This window comes from Corella eumyota, chromosome 5 (assembly GCF_963082875.1).
Source record: "Corella eumyota chromosome 5, kaCorEumy4.1, whole genome shotgun sequence".
Classification (NCBI taxonomy): Eukaryota; Metazoa; Chordata; class Ascidiacea; order Phlebobranchia; family Corellidae; genus Corella; species Corella eumyota.
In genome coordinates, this window is record NC_137494.1 from 11,858,058 (window position 1) to 11,881,388 (window position 23,331).

Genomic DNA, 23,331 nt, shown 5'->3' on the forward strand with positions numbered 1-23,331 from the left:
TTTAACAACATTTTTTCTATTATTCAGATATTGATGAATGTTCAACAGCAAGTGACAATTGTCATGAAACTTGGGCAACATGTACAAACACAAATGGTTCATTTAGTTGCCAATGTAACAATGGTTATTCTGGAGATGGTGTTAATTGTGTCGGTAAGAAACTATAATAATTTCTATAAGATTACGTATCCTTGATATTTTAATTGAAATAAATTTTAAAATTATCTACATAATTTGTTTCAACATAATTTTTTATTATTCAGATATTAATGAATGTTCAACAACAAGTAACAATTGTCATGAAACTTGGGCAACATGTACAAATACGAATGGTTCATTTAGTTGTCAATGTTTAAATGGTTATACAGGAGATGGTGTTAATTGTATTGGTAAGAAAGTACAACATTATATACAAGATTTTAAAACTTTAATATTTTAATTAAATTTATATTTAAAAGTATGTACAATAATATGTTTTAACATAACTTTCTTCTATGTAGATTTTGATGAATGTTCAACAGCAAGTGACAATTGTCATGAAACTTGGGCAACATGTTCAAACACAAATGGTTCATTTAGTTGTCAATGTGATGATGGTTTTTCTGGAGATGGTGTTATTTGTTCTGGTATAATTATTTGCATTTAGTTTGTTTTAAATAAATATTTATTATTTTGTATTTTTTAAACTGTAGTTTAAATGATTTTTAAAAATATTGGTTCGGTTTGCATTGTTTTTTTCAAAGACTGTAAATTATTTATACTATTTCTTGTTAATACTTTTAACTATTGTTTATATAGATTGAATGGCTAATTTTGATAAACTATTTGCTTTTTAGATAACTTAAAATGTATTAAAATATTTTTAGACATAATTGAATGTAATTTAATGAGCGACAATTGTCATGAAACTTGGGCAACATGTACAAATACAAATGGTTCATTTATTTGCCAATGTTTAAATGGTTATACAGGAAATGGTGTTACTTGTATTGGTAAGAAAGTAAATTAATATATAAAAGATTTTTTAAAATTGATATTTTAATTGAAATAAATTTTAAAAAGATCTACATAATTTGTTTTAACAAATTTTTTTCTATTATTCAGATATTGATGAATGTTCAACAGCAAGTGACATTTGTCATGAAACTTGGGCAACATGTACAAACACAAATGGTTCATTTAGTTGCCAATGTAACAATGGTTATTCTGGGGATGGTGTTAATTGTGTCGGTAAGAAACTATAATAATTTCTATAAGATTATGTATCCTTGATATTTTAATTAAAATAAATTTTAAAAGTATCTACATCATTTGTTTCAACATAATTTTTTATTATTCAGATATTAACGAATGTTCAACAGCAAGTGACAATTGTCATGAAACTTGGGCAACATGTATCAACACAAATGGTTCATTTAGTTGCCAATGTAACAATGGTTATTCTGGAGATGGTGTTAATTGTGTCGGTAAGAAACTATAATAATTTCTATAAGATTACGTATCCTTGATATTTTAATTGAAATAAATTTTAAAAGTATCTACATAATTTGTTTCAACATAATTTTTTATTATTCAGATATTAATGAATGTTCAACAGCAAGTAACAATTGTCATGAAACTTGGGCAACATGTACAAATACGAATGGTTCATTTAGTTGTCAATGTTTAAATGGTTATACAGGAGATGGTGTTAATTGTATTGGTAAGAAAGTACAACATTATATACAAGATTTTAAAACTTTAATATTTTAATTAAATTTATATTTAAAAGTATGTACAATAATATGTTTTAACATAACTTTCTTCTATGTAGATTTTGATGAATGTTCAACAGCAAGTGACAATTGTCATGAAACTTGGGCAACATGTTCAAACACAAATGGTTCATTTAGTTGTCAATGTGATGATGGTTTTTCTGGAGATGGTGTTATTTGTTCTGGTATAATTATTTGCATTTAGTTTGTTTTAAATAAATATTTATTATTTTGAATTTTTTTAACTGTAGTTTAAATGATTTTTAAAAATATTGGTTCGGTTTGCATTGTTTTTTTCAGAGATTCTAAATTATTTATACTATTTCTTGTTAATACTTTTAACTATTGTTTATATAGATTGAATGGCTAATTTTGATAAACTATTTGCTTTTTAGATAACTTAAAATGTATTAAAATATTTTTAGACATAATTGAATGTAATTTAATGAGCGACAATTGTCATGAAACTTGGGCAACATGTACAAATACAAATGGTTCATTTATTTGCCAATGTTTAAATGGTTATACAGGAAATGGTGTTAATTGTATTGGTAAGAAAGTAAATTAATATATAAAAGATTTTTTTAAATTGATATTTTAATTGAAATAAATTTTAAAAAGATCTACATAATTTGTTTTAACAAAATTTTTTCTATTATTCAGATATTGATGAATGTTCAACAGCAAGTGACATTTGTCATGAAACTTGGGCAACATGTACAAACACAAATGGTTCATTTAGTTGCCAATGTAACAATGGTTATTCTGGAGATGGTGTTAATTGTGTCGGTAAGAAACTATAATAATTTCTATAAGATTATGTATCTTTGATATTTTAATTAAAATAAATTTTAAAAGTATCTACATCATTTGTTTCAACATAATTTTTTATTATTCAGATATTAACGAATGTTCAACAGCAAGTGACAATTGTCATGAAACTTGGGCAACATGTATCAACACAAATGGTTCATTTAGTTGTCAATGTGATGATGGTTTTTCTGGAGATGGTGTTAATTGTATCGGTAAGAAACTATAATAATTTCTATAAGATTACGTATCCTTAATGTTTTAAATGAAATAAATTTTAAAAGTATCTACATAATTTGTTTCAACATAATTTTCTATTATTCAGATATTAATGAATGTTCAACAGCAAGTGACAATTGTCATGAAACTTGGGCAACATGTACAAATACAAATGGTTCATTTAGTTGTCAATGTTTAAATGGTTATACAGGAGATGGTGTTAATTGTATTGGTAAAAAACTATAATGATTTATAAAAGATTTTGTTTTCTTAATATTTTAACTAAAATAAATTTCAAAAGTATCTACAAAATTTGTTTTAACATAATTTTCTATTATTTAGACAATAATGAATGTTCAACAGCAAGTGACAATTGTCATAAAACTTGGGCAACATGTACAAATACAAATGGTTCATTTATTTGCCAATGTTTAAATGGTTATACAGGAAATGGTGTTAATTGTATTGGTAAGAAAGTACAACATTATATACAAGATTTTAAAACTTTAATATTTTAATTAAATTTATATTTAAAAGTATGTACAATAATATGTTTTAACATAACTTTCTTCTATGTAGATTTTGATGAATGTTCAACAGCAAGTAACAATTGTCATGAAACTTGGGCAACATGTACAAATACAAATGGTTCATTTATTTGCCAATGTTTAAATGGTTATACAGGAAATGGTGTTACTTGTATTGGTAAGAAAGTAAATTAATATATAAAAGATTTTTTAAAATTGATATTTTAATTGAAATAAATTTTAAAACGATTTACATGATTTGTTTTAACAAAATTTTTTCTATTATTCAGATATTGATGAATGTTCAACAGCAAGTGACATTTGTCATGAAACTTGGGCAACATGTACAAACACAAATGGTTCATTTAGTTGCCAATGTAACAATGGTTATTCTGGAAATGGTGTTAATTGTGTCGGTAAGAAACTATAATAATTTCTATAAGATTATGTATCCTTGATATTTTAATTAAAATAAATTTTAAAAGTATCTACATAATTTGTTTCAACATAATTTTCTATTATTCAGATATTAACGAATGTTCAACAGCAAGTGACAATTGTCATGAAACTTGGGCAACATGTATCAACACAAATGGTTCATTTATTTGCCAATGTTTAAATGGTTATACAGGAAATGGTGTTAATTGTATTGGTAAGAATGTAAATTAATATATAAAAGATTTTTTAAGGTTGATATTTTAATTGAAATAAATTTTAAAAAGATCTACATAATTTGTTTTAACAAAATTTTTTCTATTATTCAGATATTGATGAATGTTCAACAACAAGTGACAATTGTCATGAAACTTGGGCAACATGTACAAATACAAATGGTTCATTTAGTTGTCAATGTTTAAATGGTTATACAGGAGATGGTGTTAATTGTTTTGGTAAAAACTATAATGATTTATAAAAGATTTTGTTTTCTTAATATTTTAACTAAAATAAATTTTAAAAGTATCTACAAAATTTGTTTTAACATAATTTTCTATTATTTAGATAATAATGAATGTTCAACAGCAAGTGACAATTGTCATGAAACTTTGGCAACATGTACAAATACAAATGGTTCATTTATTTGCCAATGTTTAAATGGTTATACAGGAGGTGGTGTCAATTGTATTGGTAAAAGAGTAAAATAATATCTAATTGATATTTTAACTTCGATATTTCATTTAAAGTAAATTTTGAAAGCATCTACATATTTCATTCAACATTATTTCTTTTTATTTAGATATTAATGAATGTTCAACAGAAATTGACAATTGTCATGAAATTTGGGCAACATGTATCAACACAAATGGTTCATTTAGTTGTCAATGTGATGATGGTTTTTCTGGAGATGGTGTTAATTGTATCGGTAGGAAACTATAATAATTTCTATAAGATTACGTATCCTTGATGTTTTAAATGAAATAAATTTTAAAAGTATCTACATAATTTGTTTCAACATGATTTTCTATTATTCAGATATTAATGAATGTTCAACAGCAAGTAACAATTGTAATGAAACTTGGGCAACATGTACAAATACAAATGGTTCATTTATTTGCCAATGTTTAAATGGTTATACAGGAAATGGTGTTAATTGTATTGGTAAGAAAGTAAATTAATATATAAAAGATTTTTTAAGGTTGATATTTTAATTGAAATAAATTTTAAAAAGATCTACATAATTTGTTTTAACAAAATTTTTTCTATTATTCAGATATTGATGAATGTTCAACAACAAGTGACAATTGTCATGAAACTTTGGCAACATGTACAAATACAAATGGTTCATTTATTTGCCAATGTTTAAATGGTTATACAGGAGGTGGTGTCAATTGTATTGGTAAAAGATTAAAATAATATCTAATTGATATTTTAACTTCGATATTTCATTTAAAGTAAATTTTGAAAGCATCTATATATTTCATTCAACATTATTTCTTTTTATTTAGATATTAATGAATGTTCAACAGAAATTGACAATTGTCATGAAATTTGGGCAACATGTATAAACACAAATGGTTCATTTAGTTGTCAATGTGATGATGGTTTTTCTGGAGATGGTGTTAATTGTATCGGTAGGAAACTATAATAATTTCTATAAGATTACGTATCCTTGATGTTTTAAATGAAATAAATTTTAAAAGTATCTACATAATTTGTTTCAACATGATTTTCTATTATTCAGATATTAATGAATGTTCAACAGCAAGTAACAATTGTAATGAAACTTGGGCAACATGTACAAATACAAATGGTTCATTTATTTGCCAATGTTTAAATGGTTATACAGGAAATGGTGTTAATTGTATTGGTAAGAAAGTAAATTAATATATAAAAGATTTTTTAAGGTTGATATTTTAATTGAAATAAATTTTAAAAAGATCTACATAATTTGTTTTAACAAAATTTTTTCTACTATTCAGATATTGATGAATGTTCAACAACAAGTGACAATTGTCATGAAACTTGGGCAACATGTACAAATACAAATGGTTCATTTAGTTGTCAATGTTTAAATGGTTATACAGGAGATGGTGTTAATTGTATTGGTAAAAACTATAATGATTTATAAAAGATTTTGTTTTCTTAATATTTTAACTAAAATAAATTTTAAAAGTATCTACAAAATTTGTTTTAACATAATTTTCTATTATTTAGATAATAATGAATGTTCAACAGCAAGTGACAATTGTCATGAAACTTTGGCAACATGTACAAATACAAATGGTTCATTTATTTGCCAATGTTTAAATGGTTATACAGGAGGTGGTGTCAATTGTATTGGTAAAAGAGTAAAATAATATCTAATTGATATTTTAACTTCGATATTTCATTTAAAGTAAATTTTGAAAGCATCTACATATTTCATTCAACATTATTTCTTTTTATTTAGATATTGATGAATGTTCAACAGAAATTGACAATTGTCATGAAATTTGGGCAACATGTACAAACACAAATGGTTCATTTAGTTGCCAATGTAATAATGGTTATTCTGGCGATGGTGTCAATTGTTTTGGTATGAATTTTTTTATGTAATTTTAAATATATTAAATTGTACCTTAGTTGGGGATTCGTTTTGCAATGATTTTAATAATATTGCTTTTTTGTTTCAATTTTTTTTACCATAGAAATTATACTTGTATAAAATCTTATGTTTTATCAATATTTACATATTTCTGCAATAATATTTAGATGTAATTGAATGTACCATGATGAGTGATAATTGTCATGAAACTTGGGCAACATGTACAAATACAAATGGTTCATTTATTTGCCAATGTAACAATGGTTATATTGGAAATGGTGTTAATTGTTCAGGTATAAATTAAAACATTAATTATTTGCAGAATATTTGTAAAATTTTATTTGACAACAATATTTTGTATTCAGATGTTAATGAATGTTTGATTGAAACTGACAATTGTCATAAAACTTGGGCAACATGTACAAACACGAATGGTTCATTTAGTTGCCAATGTTTGGATGGTTATATTGGAAATGGTGTTAATTGTACAGGTAAAGGTTAAAACAACCAATTATTTATGTATAACTTATATAACTTGTTTCAACAAAATTGTTTTTGTTTTCAGATATTGATGAATGTTCTACAGAAACTGACAATTGTCATGAAACTTTTGCTATATGTACAAATACGAATGGTTCATTTAGTTGCCAATGTAATGATGGTTATACTGGAAATGGTGTTGATTGTACAGGTTATTAAATTTGCTATGTTAATCGGGACCTTAAGATTGAATATTGTTCTAAAACTTTGGTTCCTTCAATACCTAAATTAAACATTTTATATTCTACATGATGAAAGTTTTTCGTTTTTTGAATATCAATTTAATAAATCAAGTTTTTAGATATTGTAGATTCTTGTGCTTCATCTCCTTGTCAAAATAGTGGAACCTGTTTAGATAATGGAAATGGTTATACTTGTACTTGTGCTGTTAACTATGTGGGAACAAACTGTGAAAGACGTAAGTATCATGTTTAATAGTAGAAATTTTTCTACGTTATTAGCAACAGTATTTACCTATGGATTTTGGATTGGCACAAACAGTCAATACTTTTTCCTTACTTTAAAAAATTAAAAAACAAACAATACTAAACGTTTGCTCTTAAATGAAATATTCTTAATTTAATCCAATAGCTTAATTCAACAACTCAATATTCTTAAAATAATATAATATAACAAGACTTTTAACTTTGAATTAAATTTTGTTTAAGCTGACTTTTGTAGCAACACTGAATGTGTTGAAAACGCCGAATGTACAAATTTACACAATTCAGCACTGTGTTCATGCAAAGAAAATTTTATGGGTGATGCCGAAGTATTATGCGACCGTAAGTTAAATTTTTTTAATTCTTTTTTTTTAGGTCAACAAAAGATTTTAAATTTTCAAATAAATTGCTTTTTAATGCTTTTTTAGTCTAATTTTCGTTTATTTTTAGAAATTTTAGTTCAAGTTTGTATTTTTTCTACTTTTTTGATATATATTTTTGATATATGATTATATATAATAGTAAAAAAGAAGTGTCTATTTATTAAAAAAAAAAAAAATTTACAATTTAAATTTTACAAATTATAATTTTTAGCTTACTGTCCTAAGCAAACAATTGAAAATAATGATTTGACGCTGACTTTCCCTGACACTTGGAGTGATCAAGTAGCTCGTTCTGTTAACTTGTGTCCTGAATCAGGTAGTGTTTTTTTGTTTTGTTTATATATTGATTTAAATTCATAGGCAACGGCTGATTTTACAGCTTTTATATAGAATTACTTTTGTTCATTGACGTAGTCTTAAGTTGGCTTTACTAGTTTAAATATCATTTATCTGTTGTGACATAGTTGGTTAAATTGTGTTAGGTCTATGTCCATGTTAATTTAAATTCTTAAATGTTAATTGTAATTTTTGGACACTTTTTTTTATTAACCAATAGGTATTTAAAAATATTAATACAAGATTTTAATGTTGATATTACAATAAAACTTAAATACTGTGATTTAAATGGACTGTTAAAACGCTTTTTATTTTTTATTTGTAAATAAAAATGTTTAAAAAGTATAATGAGAAAATAGTTCATTGCAAAATAACAACAAACTATGTTATATATTCTTAATGTTTTGTTATAAATAGTGTTTTGTTTAATATGTAGAAAGATCCTTATCAACAGCGATTTGCATTGGTCATGTGTTTGAAGAAATATCTGTAGTGGATTGTGGTGTTACTCTGAATTCTTTAATCGACACTGCAGACTTGGTAAGAAATCTAAGTTTAAAGAAATATTAAACTTAAATAAATTACTGTTTTGTTCACTGGACATCAATTGGATATTTAAAATTGATTCCAATTGTTTTTATATAAAATACTTTTGCCGGTACTAGTTCCAACTTTTTCAGTTAAAAAAAAGAAGGTAATAGATCGGCATATGACCGCCAAGTCCATGTTGTTAATAACATTTATACCTGTCATAGACAACTAAAGCATTGATATAATAAAAAAAAAATTATAAAGAAAAAAAAATATATATACTTTATTAATTCTCATAAAAAGTTTGACAGTTTTTTGAAATGGTCTTTGTCATATTTTGTTTAGGAAAATGTTACAACAGCTTCTTTACAAACATTGGCGTCAGGTTTACAGATTACATCAGCAAGTGAAAATGTCACTGATAATCAAATTCAAAATTTAACGAGAATTATTTCAGAAATAACAACAATCTCTATGACTTTACCGGTAACTATTAGACTTTTTATTCATTTGTAATTGTTAAAAATTGTTAATTTTTTTTGAAAAATACTTTATATGGCAAAATATGCTTAAAATAGTTTTGTTTCAAAATAAACATGTCGCTTGTTTTTACATTTAGTTTTAGATGCCGCTATGTTAAAAATTCTTACATTAGCTTTAATTAGTTTAAAAATATTAGCTTTAATTAGTTTGCCAGTGCTTAAAAACAATCAATATACATCATTTAAAGTAGTATTTTCAGCAAAACTTTTACAAGCAAAATAAAATTTGAGGTCCTTAAACACTCCTTGTCAATCAAAAAGGTTAAACTTTTACAAAAAAAAGTAAAAAAAATTGATATATTTTACCAGATAACTGTTCCAACTTGGATAAATCTAATGGAAGTTGCAAACACAGTAGTGGAGTCCTATAACAGCACTTCTAATAATATGAACGCAAACCAAAGAGATCAACTTATAAGAGATATTGAAACACTTGGTACAACGGTTAACTTACCGCAAAATACAAATGAAGTTAGGGTGGATACTAATACTGTTATAGGAATGGTAAGTGTATTAATTAAAATTTACTATTAAAAGTCTTTCTATATTTATAAGGAAAAATAGGGAATTTAAATAAAATATGTAGTGTCAATTTTTTATATTTATTTTACACTTATTTATTTCTAATGCAAAAAAGGTTGACTCCATGATTCGAACCTCGGGTAACATTTGTTACCCTAACCCAGTCTCAAGTTAACTTTGGCAGTTTGGGATATTATTTAGTATTATTGCCTGGTAATTATGCCATTGATTAAGTTTTGAATCAGCAAGAGTTTGTACCATTTGCAACTCCTTACTTAAAGGGGCTACAACATGTGAGCAGTGGGAATTGAACTGAGGATTTCAAGGATTATTTACGAAATGACATTTAAAAAAAATTGTTTTAAACTTTAAAAAAAATAAGAATTTAATTTAAAAATAATAATTTTATTATTACATCTAAAATTTTTCATAGGTTTACCGAGACACAAGAAACAACTCTACCCGGTCAAAAAGACAAATCTCGTCTGGCGATTTTACAGTTTCAATCTCAGACCGTGGCTCAGTTGGCAATATCACCAATACTTTAGCAACAGTTATTATACCTGCTGGTGTATTTGAATCTGCTAATACCAACGCTGCTTATAACCAACAGTTTGCCTTGTTTCATTATAGATTGAACAGTCTTTTTGTTTCTGAACTAACATCTACTCAGGTTATTATAGTTATTCTTTAATGCATTATTACATTTATTTGTCCTCGATGAGGAAAGGTCGACTTCACGACCTAAACATAATAGAGTAACATCAATTATTCTGGTTAGTTTGGGATATTATTGATTATAAGTGCCCAATAATTACAAACTGCTGAATAGGTGGTAAATCAGCAAAAGTTTATATCTTTTAAAGTGCTTCACTTAAGGGCGCTACAGGATGAGACCAGTGGGGATCGAACCAAGACCTCATGCACTGAAGCTAAGTGTTTTACCGCTACAGCATTGCCTGATATTATTGATACAATTTATATATTATATTTGTACATATATTTGTATATAAAAATTTATATTTAGTGTTTTTTTAAATAGCTCAGTTAACTAAAGGCAAAGCTAAATTAAAATGTTAGATTAAACTGTAAAATGAAATTTTGAATATAAAATATTTAAACATGTATGTATTTTAACAAATTTTATTTTATATTTAAATTCAATTTTTTTTCATTTTGATTTACAGATTATAGCAGTCACCTTTGGCAATGAAGTTGAAATTACAAACCTTATCATTCCTATTCAAATTTCACATGTTGGAGAACCTGCCAGAGTTGGTAAAATTATCTCTACCACCAACAGATTTATAGTAAGTTATTTTGATTTAAAACTTTTATTAGATAGTCACAAACAGAAGTGCAAACCATCATTTTTTTGACTTAAAAATTGAGATGTGTTTTCAATATAAATTATGTGCTAAATTTGATTAGAAACTAAACAATTTTATTTTTTTAATCGTTTGTATATGTCTAAGCGGTTTGAAAAAAGCATTTTTAACAACTTTTTTAAATGTTTTCTTAATACGAAATTATTTTTAATATTTGCAATTAATTTTTTTTTACTTAAAGATGTTAAAATTGTACTAGTTAGCTTTTAGTTAATAAGAGAGAGCGTCATTTTATTCCTCATTTTATTCCCCCCGTCATTTTATTCCATAATATTTGGGTCAAGAGACTATATAACTATAGAATCTTAGGTCTGCTTAGTTATTTACAACTTTCTATATTATCAGGCATATTTGGTATTGGGTACAACTTTTGTTGCTAAATGACTTATATGTTTTTTTTATTTGTAGGCTGAAAAAACTGAGCTATCTTGTGATTTCTGGGATTTCGACTTAAATGAATGGTCTTCCGCCGGTTGTTGTTTAAACCATACCCAAACACCACCTCTCTGTCAGTGTGACCATCTAACAAACTTTGCGCTACTTGTGGTATGTATATATATTGCTTATAGGCTCTGCAAAATAAAAAAACGCCGTTTGTGGCGCGCGGGTAAATTATGGCAGGCAATTTTTTTTTGAGAGTTGCGTTCATATTACAACCATTAAAATCTCGACTGAAGGGCTGGCTATGGACTAGTTTTTTTTAACTTAAAACAAATGTAACCCTGTGTTTAATTTAATAAATACGTAAATGCATGTAAATTATTAACTTTGTGTAAAATTTTTAGGCACGACAAGATGTACCTGCGGATGTAGCCATTGCAATAATAAGTGACGTTGGTTGTATACTGTCTATTATTGGGCTCACTGTTACTATTATTATTCACTTGATGCACACGTAAGAATTTTATTTAACTTTCTTTTTTTAGATTACTGTCATATCAAAAATTTTTGAGCTTTTATAAGGCAGCGTGTTACTATCAACCTAGCAAACTATCAACCTAATGTTACTATCAACCTAGCAAATATTTCTATAATAAATTTAGAAGCTTAGATTTTATTACCTTTTGTTTTTTTGTAATGTTTAATTTGGTTTAAAAGGTCGATTTCACGACCTAAACATAGAGTAACATCAGTTACCTCGACCCAGTCTCAAGTTGACTTTGGCAGTTTGGGATATTATAGATTATAATTGCCGATAATTACGCTTCTGATTAAGTGTTGGCTCAGCAGGAGTTCATATTATTTTTATACGCTTACTCAAGGGCGCTACAGCATAAGAGCTTTAGGGAGCGAACCATACATCTCCACCACCTAAGTAAAATCAATAATTTACCTTATCAAAAAAAATTGTTTTATATTAAAACTATTAATCAATTGTTTATTTATGTTAAAATGCAGTGAGTACAGAAAAAAGAAATCTACCCAAATATTTTTAAACGTTTGTGCCAACCTACTGATTGCTTACATTTTGTTTATTGCTGGCATTGAAGCTACTGGTAACGAACAAGGCTGTCTGACTGTCACTGCATTACTGCATTATTTTTTCTTGACAACGTGGTGCTGGATGGCAGTGTACAGCATGGATGTTTACCTTAGCCTGGTTGTGGTAGGTTATTTTATTTTAATTAGTGTTATATTACCGAAAGTCATTTTACCGAATAGATATTCAACCAAAATAATTTAAATCAATTTAAAAAATTAATACATTATTTTTTGTATTTATTTATGTGGAAAGGCCGACTTCAAGACTTAAACATAGAGTAACAACCGTTGTCCCGACCCAGTCTCAAATTGCCTTTGACAGTTTGGGATATTATAGATTTAAAGATGCTCTATAATTAGGCTGCTTATTAGGTGTTGGCACAGCAGGAGTTTAAACTGTTTATAGCGCCTTACTTAAGGAAGCTACAGCAGGAAAGCAGTGGGAATCAAATCCCGGACCTCATGTAGTAAAGCCAAGTGTTCTGACCACTACACTACACTGCAGGTTTACCATAGTTTTAATAAAAAGTATTTAATATTTTTATGTATTGCAATATTTTAGGTTTTCCGCGATGATAACAAATACTTTATGTTAAAATCGTACTTGTTTGCTTATGGTATCCCTCTCTTGATTGTGATCATTAATGTTGCAGCAACTATTGCAGGTGTTGACCCACTTCAATCAACACCAGCTTGTGACGGAGGTAAGTTGTTAAAAGAATTTTTGACTTTATTTAATAATTTTCTCAGTCGGTTGTTTTTTTTTGTAGAAGTCTTTTCTATAAACTTAAATTAGTGGCATGGTGTAGTGGTAAGAACGCTATGCTTTAATATGGGTTGTTGGTTTATACCAACTGCCTTAATGTTGTAGTGCCTTGATTTAGGCGCTATAAACGGCAGGAACTTCTTTGTGCCAACGGTTAATCAGCAGATTAATTATCTGACAATCATAATCAAAAGGTTTAGTCAAACCTAAAAAAAAATAACTCGAGACTGAGTCGTAAAAACGCTACCTTGTATTTAAGCTGTCGAACTTCCAACATAAAGAATAAATAAATACGATTAATAACTTTAAATTACCATTATAAAAGAAACAAGTTTTACTGTGTAGTAATTTGTTATTTTATGACCAATCAATGTACACTACATACAATTTCGATTGTTTATTGTCTTTTTTATATTCTCTAATATATACAAAATTTAAAATTTAAAATACTAAAAATAATAAACTTTTAATTTAAGAAATCCTGCTGCCTGTGTCAGCCTACCGAGCTGAAAATATGTGCTGGCTAACCGGGAATTCGCTTTACTTTGGCTTTCTTTTGCCCGTTGGACTTCTCCTTATTTGCAATATCGTATGTTTCTGCGTGGTGTTACGAAAAGTGATTTACAGAGAACACGAGGTAAATTGATTTAAAGCTTTTCATGTATTTATTTATTATCAATGTAAGAAGGTCGACTTCAAGACCTAAACATGGAGTAACATCAGTTACCTTAACTTAGTCTCGAGTTGCGCAGTTTAGGATATTATTGATTATAATTGCGGATAATTAAACTGATGGTTTAGCAGAAGTTTATACTGTTTGTAGCACCATACTTAAATGCCCTACAGCATAAGAGCAGTGGGCATCTAACTCGTGGCCCCAGTTAAAACGTTAACCTTAACTTAATATAATATCAAATATAAAAAAATTAATCGATAAAAAAATATGTAAATTTTTTTTTTTTTTTAACTTTAATTTTATGTGAAAGCGGCCGGCCCTAATTTTCTTTCCGGCTAGCTATTTCACCAACCGTTCTAAATTGTGTAACTTATTTCAGATTGCTTCAAATGCTAAGAAACGAACTGCTCAACAAAATGCTGGAATTTCTTTAACACTTTTTTCGACGATGGGTGTAGCATGGATACTAGCATATGTTATGCTTATATCTGATAGCCAAGTATTCTTTACTGCTACGAGCTGGATATTTGCTATATTTGCAACTACACAGGTAAGCTTAGTACTTTTTCTGTAGCGCATTACGGAGTTAAACAAACGTATTCAAGATATATAGCATATAAATTTATAATATTTTTACGTTAACTTGCTTTTTTTGTGTTAGTAAACGTAAATCAAAATTTTTTTTAAAAGAATTTAATTTTTTGTTAAATTTTTTTTTCAAGTTTTTTTAACAACCTTTAATTTTTTGTGATTTTAGGGTCTTTTGATATTCTTTATGACGTCAGTTCGTCATCGCGAGGTAAGAGAAAATTGGACGAGTGCAGTTCAAAGGGCAGGTTCAACGATCGTGAGTGCAGTGAACCCGAACGGAAGGTCAGAGAGTTATGAGGTCAGTGTCGCTCCATCTTCTTCTGTGATCAATTATCAGACATCAAGGATTGATTCTTCTCCTCAATTGACCGCATCACATCCCACCAGAAGATCTACTGAGGGTCAAGGAACATCCCAAGGTCAGAGTTCGTCGAGCGAGGGGTCATCGGGTCAAAGTTCACCAAAATTGAAAACGTCGTCAAAAGCATCTTCATCTCGAGTAAGAAAATCCGCGTCTGGCAAGACCTCCAAGTCCCCAAGATCGAAAAAGTCTTCGACCTCAGCCGATGAGTTCTCCACTTATCAAGGGTCCTCTCCAGGATCTCCTCAGGATAAAACTTACTTGGAGTAAACCTAAACTAAAAATGAAAAAAGTCAAATTAAAACAAAATCAGAGTAAATCAAATTTTCTATGAAGCCAGACTAGCGTTATTGTTTAAACTGGACATTGAAGGGACTTTACCTTTTCAATCTTTTAAAATTATTGTTTATGCAGCATATTAAAACAAATTATATTGTGAGAATAATAACTTTTGTATTGTTTATAATTAATATGTATTTGTGGGGTTTAAAATTTTAGGTTCAAACACAAAAATATAACATGGAAAATAAATAAATTAAATACCCTTTTAAATATATGTTTTTAATTTATGCAATTATTATTATAAAACTGATTTAACACTTAAGAGTATAGTAAGCGTATTAATATATGTTTAAAATTTGGAAGTGTTTCGTAAAGAGATTTACGTTTTTTTTTATTTTTTATTTTAATCAGATTAAATTTGTAGCACTTGATTTTATTTATGTATAATGTTATTTTTTTACTTCAAATGTGTAATATTTAAGCCAATGTATATAGTTAAATAAATAAAATATATATTATAGTTATAAATTTATTTTAGTTATTTATATATTATAGTTATTAGTTGATTATAAATAACGTAAAAATCTATATGGAGGTGTTTTTGCTAAATTTGGCCGAAAATGAAAAAACAAATATTTTGGCAATTTTTTGCAAAAAAAGCACTAACAGTCTACTGTAAGTCATCTTAATGTTTTAAACCTGTTTTTAACCATTTAAAAATTATGTTTTTATCAAAAAATAAAATTTGAAAAAGGCGACTCTAGTGCACCATCTTGCAGTAAAAAAATAATTACAAAATTAAAAAAAAAACTTTGGGGCAAAAAAATTCCTTTCAATCTAATTCAAGTCAATTTAACGTCTTTAAAATCAAGCTTTTCTCTGATTTCGGTGACTTACTTTTTCCCCCAAAACAGCGATTTTTGACATTTTCTGCAAGGGTATAATAGCCTTGGTGTTTTTGCTAAATTTGGCCGAAATTGAAAAAAAAATATTTTGGCATTTTTTTGCAAAAAGGGCACTAGCAGTCTACTACAAGCCATCCTAACGTTTTAAACTAGTTTTTAACAATTTAAAAATCATGTTTTTATCAAAAAATAAAATTTGAAAAAGGCGACTCTAGTGCACTATCTTGCAGTAAAAAAATAAATATAAAATTCAAAAAAAACAATTTGGACATTTTAAAGCAAAAAAATTTTCTTTAATTTAATTCAAGTCAATTTAACGTCTTTAAAATCAAGTTTTCTCTGATTTCGGTGACTTACTTTTCCTCCCCAAAACAGCAATTTTTGGCATTTTCCACAAGGGCAAAAGCCTTGGTTTTTTGCTAAATTTGGCAATCGTTAGTGCAGTGAACCCGAACCCAAGGTCAGAAAGTTATAAGGTCACAGTCGCTCCATATTTTTCTGTGATCAATTATCAGACTTCAAGGATCGATTCTTATTTCCAACTGACTGCATCTTATCATACCAGAAGATCGACTAAGGGTCAAGGAATATCCCCAGGTCAGAGTTCGTTAAGCGAAGGGTCATCGAAAAAGTTCAAAGGTTGTCAAAGGCATCCTCATTTCGAGTAAAGAAATTTGCGCCTTGCAAGACCTTTAAGTCACCAGGATCGAAAAAGTCTTCGTTTTACGTCAGAGATTCATCCATCTATCATGGATCCTTCCCACCAAGATTAAAACTTACTTGGAGTAAATTTGAATTCAAATTGAAAAAAAAAAATGCGTATTTTTTTAATTATTTATTTTAATCAGAGATTGAATTCGTAGCACTTTATTTTATAACGTGGATGGTATTTTTTTATCTCAAATATCTGATATTTAAGCCAATGTATATGGATAAATAAATAAAATATTTATATTAAAATTATTTATTTTTATTTGTAAAAACACAAACTATTTTTTAACGATTAATAAGTTTATATTAACTACACTTAAAATTAATTAGTCTGCTATAAGTTATTTAAACACTTTTGAAAGAGAACTTACTTGTTTCTTTAAGTTAATTTGAAAACAAAGGAACTTTGCTTTAAACGTGTTATCGTCTGTTTGCTTAGACTGTTTTAAAGTTCTAATTATGTAGGTTTACTGCTTTATAAGATGAAAAAAGGTTATGTAGTGTTAAAAAGAAGTATAAAAAAGATCATTCTGAAGAGTATATATAAACTGTTTATAGTACTATATTTAAGTATAGTTGGCCTGTTAAGGAATTACAGAATAAGTAGAAATTATAGAATAAGTAGAAATTTAAACTATGTTTTATTTGCAAAACAGATTACATTCTATGACCTGATTAATGTAAACTTTAAGTGTGCTTCACATAAGGATTTAATAACATAAATTGTCAGGATAACTTTACTATGTATTTTATATGCTATGTGAAAAAAACATGAAAATTGATATATTTTGACATTTGAATATAACAATTGGAATTTAAAAAAGTAAGTTTTGTTTTAAATTTAATGCTTTGTTGTTTGAATAAAGTGATATAAAAGTTTAAGAGAGGTAAAATAGTGTTATAGTAAAAGTTTTAATTTTCTTGTTATTATAAAAGCAAATTTAAGCAAATATTGCTCGTTCTTTAGCATGTTGTTAATTTAAATAAAGTGAAAATATCTAAATTAAATTTTTTCTTAAAAATATAAAATACAAAAATTAGGTTATAAAATATTCACACTTTCCTAATACTCAATAATAAACACTCAATAAGTTTTCCACATCTTGTTATATTGTCCACATATAAGTTTTAACGTAAAGCGAATACATGCAAAATATTAATACACTTTCTACTCTAATCTAGTTGCCAAAAAATTATCAGTAAATAAAATATAACAAAAACTTTTAAAGAGATCCAAATAAGGGGCAGGCCAATTTTAATGATTCGATTTTTTATCTGTATAATTACGTAAAAAGTAAATAAAAAGCTAGGTTAAATAGTAATAAATGATATATAACTACATCATTCTAGCCAAGCCCGGGTTAAAAAAAATTCAAAACATTAAAAATATTTACAATAACAAAACTATTAGATTAAACAGATTTTTTTACGTTGTTATAAAGGTTTTATTAGATACGATGTTCTTAATTATTACAAATGATCACTTAGAATTACTCCTTGGTTATTTTTTTAACATGTTTAAAGAGGAAAAAATGGTAGGGTAGGTTTAAAAGATTTTGAAATGTGGTTATCCAAATTTTAAGTTCCGTTGTGGATTGTCTGCAAAAAAATTGAAATTTAGTTAACACGACTACATCACCAAGTTTCTTTTTTAGCAGCGGCCTTAACAGTAAATGCAAATAACTAACTATAGTTTGATGTAAGACTGGAAACAGTTACCTTAAAAGTTTTATAACCAAAAACAATACCATTAAAATATGAAATGAATTACCTAGGTGGCGTTGTGTTTTATTTGTAAAGTAGATAGGACCAAGCAAGAAGAGAAATGAGTAAAAGTGTTCCAATAACCACCAACCCAGTCACCAACGGAAGATTCTAAAAGAAAAATTGTCGTTAGTTGCAACACAATAAATAAAAACAAAAAAATTGAATAAGTGTTATCAATAATTTTTTGACCGGCAGCGTGGTGTAGTGGTAAGAACACTTGCTACACCACACATGAGGTCGTGGGTTCAATACCTACTGATCTCATGCTGTAGCGCCCTTGAGTAAGCGCTATAAACGGTATAAACTCCTGCTGAGCCAGCACTTAATTAGCAGCATAATTACCGGGCATTTATAGTCTCTATAATATCCCAAACTGCCACAGGCAACTCGAGACTGGGTCGGAGTAACTTATGTTACTCTATGTTTAAGTAGCGCATTCGACTTTCCCACATCGAGGATAAAGATATATACAAAAAAAAAATTTAAAATTTGTAGAATTGCTTTGATAACACTTACCTTAGATAGCTGTTGGAGTGTTGTTAAGTCCGTTGTTATGTTTGCCAGAGGTTCTGTAGTCAAGGAAGTGGTTGTAGCTGGACAAAAGCAAAGAGTTTACAAATCATTTCTAATTTCATAAGGAAATTTGAATTGAAGTTATTAACAATATGCGATTTTTTCAATTACAAATGTCAATTGTTATAATTAATATTTTAAATAAAAACTAAAATAGAGATTATCATAGAGTTTTTTTTTTATAAATCTTATAAACTATAAAATTTAAATTCCAAAAAGTAGAAAAAATATAACATACGTGTTTTAGTTAAAAAAAAGATTAATTAAGTATAAAATTTAATTACATGCTCGTAAATTTTTGGCAAACATATCTGACAGAACGATGACATGCGGCATCATTCCATTTTGTGTCAACTCTCCATAGCCAAATACATGACTCGCCTCCCAAATTATCAGGTTGATTTTCATCCCAGTAAGATTGGTTACTCAACAAAGTTGTTCCATCGATCCACTTAAAAGAAGAGTCGACATTAGCTGGGCTCGTTCTTTTTAAGCCGATCCAGTGAAAATCCCAAATTGATACTTAAAAAAACAGATAATTAATGTCTTCCAGTAACCAAAAAATTATTGTTAAAAATAAATTATAAAATATAAATATTTTTTAATAAAGTGCGCGAAAATTTTAAACATAAATTGGCCGTATGGCGCTATTTGTACCTTGTCGAATTAAATAAGGATTTGTTGTAAACAAATTTTGCGGAATGAATAAAAAAAGTGTTAACTAAAATTTTGGTGAAAATTCCTTTAAAATTTGTTTTTACGTGTAAAGTTTGTTTGGCTATATGGGCGAGTACTAAAAACACGGCCTTGAATGGCTTAATAAGAATACCCCGGTAAAAACATTTGGTTTAGGATTTAAATTTTTACTTTAAATAAAATAAGTTGTACACAACCAACGATAAAACATATACTATACACTTTCAATTATCAATACCAGAAGATCTAATTGTTCGATTTAGAAAAGCATGAGTTTCCGGAGTTTTGGGAGTTGCCAAGGTTGCATTCATTTCTGCACATTTGGTTTGTGCTGATGCGTAGTCAGCATTAGTTAAACTAAAATGATACTCTGCATTGCCATATACATACCACTGTTGCCCATTTACAACATTTAAACTTAAAATCATCAAACTTAAAACGAACTTGTTCATTTTGTCACCTAAACGCTCTGCTGTTTAAATAAAATGATATAAAAGTTTAAAAAAAAGAATAAAGGTTTAGCAATAGCTTTAAATTTCCTGCTTTAAAGCTTAGTAGGCGACTAACGTGGGCAGAGTTTACCGGTAAAGTGGTTCATTAAGTGGAAATTCGTTATTTAATATATTAACTTTGTAAACGTTGATAAGTTAAATTATGCATAATGTTAACGTTTAAATATAATTAAAATAAACTAAGAGAAATTTCTTATATTTTAGTCGGGTTGTTAACTGAACAAACGTCAATAAAACGCCAAACTCGTATAACACCCAGATGGCATTTACATATAAACAGTTTGAAATATTACAACTTTTAAACCCATCAAACGGCGATATAAATCATATATATATATTTTTTTATCATGATTACTTCATATATGTATTCATTTTTATCATGATTAATTAAAAATTCAATTAACAAATTTTTATCACCGAAAACACGATCAAACGAAAGTTAATTAGGCTGATAACGATTTTCAAAATCAACTTACTTTTGGCGATTTAACAGTTTGGTGCCTATCTTTAAATAACTTATCCATTAAAGTTAAAAATGTACATTACATACAAATTCAGTTGTATTGATTGACAGCAAAATACAAAAGTCTTCTAAGATGTTGCATATGTAATGTAAAGAAAACCCGAAAAAATAAATATGTTTAAACATTTGGATATAATAATTGAAATTTAAAAATTGAAGTTTTGTTTTAAAAGTAACATTTTGTTGTTCAAATAAAGTGATATAAAAGCTAAAGGAAAGTAAAATAAATTCAGTAAAACGTATTAATTTTCTGTTTTTAAAATGAAACTTAGTAGGCGACAAAGGTGGGCGCACTTCATGGAAAAGATAACTTTCTTGTATGAAAATTGTTAAACAATACATTAACTTCGTTAACGTTGATTAGTTGAATTAAACGGAACGTAACAAAAGTTATCGATAACCGTTAACGTTAAACTTTATTAAAAAAATAAAATTTAAAACTAGCAAAATGATAAGATGTCATTTACATACGACGTTTAGTAAATATTACAACTTTAATACCAATAAACAGCGTTATTTGATATATATATATATCGATATCAGTATTGTATACTATTAACGAATTAATTAATTTTTAATATATATTGAAAGTTAATATATTGTTTAACGAGTTTTGAATTAACGAAGTATTTTTTAAAAAAAATCTGTGAGAATAATAACTTTTGTATTGTTTATAATTAATATGTATTTGTGGGGTTTAAAATTTTAAAACACAAACACAAATGAAAAATAAATAAATTAAATACCCTTTTAAATATATGTTTTTAATTTATGCAATTATTATTATAAAACTGATTTAACACTTAAGAGTATAGTAAGCGTATTAATATATGTTTAAAATTTGGAAGTGTTTCGTAAAGAGATTTACGTTTTTTTTTATTTTTTATTTTAATCAGATTAAATTTGTAGCACTTGATTTTATTTATGTAAAATGTTATTTTTTTACTTCAAATGTGTAATATTTAAGCCAATGTATATAGTTAAATAAATAAAATATATATCATAGGTATTAATTATTATAGCTGTTAATTTATTTTAGTTATTTATATATTATAGTTATTAATTTATTGTAAATTACTTAAAAATCTATATGTTGGTGTTTTTGCTAAATTTAGCTGAAAATAAAAAAAAAAAATTTGGCATTTTTTTGCAAAAAAGGCACATATACATATATCTTAACGTTTTAAACAATTTAAAAATCATGTTTTTATCAAAAAATTAAATTTGAAAAAAGCAACTCTCGTGCACCATCTTGCAGTAAAAAAATAATTATAAAATTCAAAAAAAAGAATTTTGGACATTTTGGGGCAAAAAAATCTCTTTAATCTAATTTAAGGCAATTTAACGTCTTTAAAATAGAGGTATTTTTTAATTTCGGTGCCTTAGTTTTTTTCTCCAAAACAGCAATTTTGGGTATTTTCTACAAGGGTATAGCCTTGGTGTTTTTGCTATATTTGGCGATCGTAAGTGCAGTGAACCCGAACCCAAGGTCAGAAAGTTATGAGGTCACAGTCGCTTCATATTTTTCTGTGATCAATTATCAGACATCAAGGATCGATTCTTCTTCCCAACTGACTGCATCTCATCCCACCAGAAGATCGACTAAGGGTCAAGGGACATCCCAAGGTCAGAGTTCGTCGAGCGAGGGGTTATCGGGTCATACTTTTTTACCAAAAGTGCAAACGTCAACAAAAGCATCTTTACCTCGAGTAAAGGAATCTGCGTCTGGCAAGACCTTCAAGTCACCAGGATCAAAAAAATCTTCGTCTTCCGTCGGAGAGTCATTCACCTATCAGGGATCTTCCCCAGGTAGGGTTTTGTGAATAGATTTACATATTTTTTTAGTTATTTATTTTAATCAGAGATTGAATTCGTAGAACTTTATTTTATTACGTGAGATGGTATTTTTCTATCTCAAATGTCTGATATTTAAGATAATGTATATAGTTAAAAAAATATTTATATTATAGTTATTCATTTTTATTTGTAAAAACACAAACTATTTTTTAACAATTTATAAGTTCAACTACACTTAAAAATAAATAGCCTACTCTAAGTTATTTGAACAAATTTAAAAGAGAACTTACTGTTTCTTGAAGTTAATTTGTAAACAACGAACTTTGCCTTAAACGTGTTATCGTCTGTTTGCTTTGACTGTTTTAAAGTTCTAATTATGTAGGTTTACTGCTTTATAAGATCAAAAAAGGTTATGTAGTGTTAAAAAGAAGTATGAAAAAGATCATTCTGAAGAGTATATATAAACTGTTTATAGTACTATATTTAAGTATAGTTGGCCTGTTAAAGAATTACAGAATAAGTAAGAATTACAGAATAAGTAGAAATTATAGAATAAGTAGAAATTTAAACTATGTTTTATTTGCAAAACAGATTACATTCTATGATTTGATTAATGTAAATTTTAAGTATGCTTCACATATGGATTCAATAACATAAATTGTCAGGATAACT

The 23,331-nt window shown here is 27.3% G+C and overlaps 2 protein-coding genes across 2 annotated transcripts in view; one reads left to right on the forward strand and one right to left on the reverse strand.

The window, feature by feature from the left end:
- LOC145751923 (uncharacterized) overlaps window positions 1-15,654 on the forward strand; it is a 43,283-nt gene extending 27,629 nt beyond the window's left edge. The window contains exons 56-98 of the mRNA XM_082568078.1: window positions 28-153; window positions 501-626; window positions 867-992; window positions 1,105-1,230; window positions 1,341-1,466; window positions 1,577-1,702; window positions 1,814-1,939; window positions 2,180-2,305; window positions 2,418-2,543; window positions 2,654-2,779; window positions 2,890-3,015; window positions 3,126-3,251; window positions 3,363-3,488; window positions 3,601-3,726; window positions 3,837-3,962; window positions 4,075-4,200; window positions 4,310-4,435; window positions 4,545-4,670; window positions 4,781-4,906; window positions 5,019-5,144; window positions 5,254-5,379; window positions 5,490-5,615; window positions 5,728-5,853; window positions 5,963-6,088; window positions 6,198-6,323; window positions 6,500-6,625; window positions 6,698-6,823; window positions 6,898-7,023; window positions 7,174-7,290; window positions 7,541-7,657; window positions 7,910-8,014; window positions 8,471-8,574; window positions 8,911-9,051; window positions 9,417-9,611; window positions 10,063-10,302; window positions 10,817-10,939; window positions 11,426-11,563; window positions 11,803-11,912; window positions 12,416-12,623; window positions 13,062-13,203; window positions 13,742-13,902; window positions 14,321-14,491; window positions 14,699-15,654. Coding sequence (XP_082424204.1) covers window positions 28-153; window positions 501-626; window positions 867-992; window positions 1,105-1,230; window positions 1,341-1,466; window positions 1,577-1,702; window positions 1,814-1,939; window positions 2,180-2,305; window positions 2,418-2,543; window positions 2,654-2,779; window positions 2,890-3,015; window positions 3,126-3,251; window positions 3,363-3,488; window positions 3,601-3,726; window positions 3,837-3,962; window positions 4,075-4,200; window positions 4,310-4,435; window positions 4,545-4,670; window positions 4,781-4,906; window positions 5,019-5,144; window positions 5,254-5,379; window positions 5,490-5,615; window positions 5,728-5,853; window positions 5,963-6,088; window positions 6,198-6,323; window positions 6,500-6,625; window positions 6,698-6,823; window positions 6,898-7,023; window positions 7,174-7,290; window positions 7,541-7,657; window positions 7,910-8,014; window positions 8,471-8,574; window positions 8,911-9,051; window positions 9,417-9,611; window positions 10,063-10,302; window positions 10,817-10,939; window positions 11,426-11,563; window positions 11,803-11,912; window positions 12,416-12,623; window positions 13,062-13,203; window positions 13,742-13,902; window positions 14,321-14,491; window positions 14,699-15,163 — 6,065 coding nt within the window. The 3' untranslated portion in view covers window positions 15,164-15,654. The remainder of the gene's footprint in view (window positions 1-27; window positions 154-500; window positions 627-866; window positions 993-1,104; window positions 1,231-1,340; window positions 1,467-1,576; window positions 1,703-1,813; window positions 1,940-2,179; window positions 2,306-2,417; window positions 2,544-2,653; window positions 2,780-2,889; window positions 3,016-3,125; window positions 3,252-3,362; window positions 3,489-3,600; window positions 3,727-3,836; window positions 3,963-4,074; window positions 4,201-4,309; window positions 4,436-4,544; window positions 4,671-4,780; window positions 4,907-5,018; window positions 5,145-5,253; window positions 5,380-5,489; window positions 5,616-5,727; window positions 5,854-5,962; window positions 6,089-6,197; window positions 6,324-6,499; window positions 6,626-6,697; window positions 6,824-6,897; window positions 7,024-7,173; window positions 7,291-7,540; window positions 7,658-7,909; window positions 8,015-8,470; window positions 8,575-8,910; window positions 9,052-9,416; window positions 9,612-10,062; window positions 10,303-10,816; window positions 10,940-11,425; window positions 11,564-11,802; window positions 11,913-12,415; window positions 12,624-13,061; window positions 13,204-13,741; window positions 13,903-14,320; window positions 14,492-14,698) is intronic.
- A 2,499-nt stretch (window positions 15,655-18,153) lies between these two features.
- Window positions 18,154-20,200, reverse strand: LOC145753211 (asialoglycoprotein receptor 2-like). The gene is made up of 5 exons (XM_082569608.1): window positions 20,066-20,200; window positions 19,416-19,653; window positions 19,075-19,151; window positions 18,563-18,666; window positions 18,154-18,390 (listed from the first exon to the last, which is right to left on the reverse strand). The coding sequence occupies exons 1-3, from the start codon at window positions 20,136-20,138 to the stop codon at window positions 19,076-19,078; spliced, it is 387 nt and encodes a 128-aa protein (XP_082425734.1). The 5' UTR covers window positions 20,139-20,200; the 3' UTR covers window positions 18,154-18,390; window positions 18,563-18,666; window position 19,075.
- Between the last annotated feature and the right edge of the window lie 3,131 nt (window positions 20,201-23,331).

What these genes read in the sequence shown, in the direction of transcription:
- LOC145753211 (XM_082569608.1), bottom strand. Translation starts at nt 20,138, where the DNA reads ATGAATGCAACCTTGGCAACTCCCAAAACTCCGGAAACTCATGCTTTT. An exon ending in TCGAACAATTAGATCTTCTG is followed by an intron (nt 19,654 to 20,065) that starts GTATTGATAATT and finishes TGTTTTTTTAAG; the next exon opens with TATCAATTTGGGATTTTCAC. An exon ending in TGCCAAAAATTTACGAGCAT is followed by an intron (nt 19,152 to 19,415) that starts GTAATTAAATTT and finishes GCTTTTGTCCAG; the next exon opens with CTACAACCACTTCCTTGACT.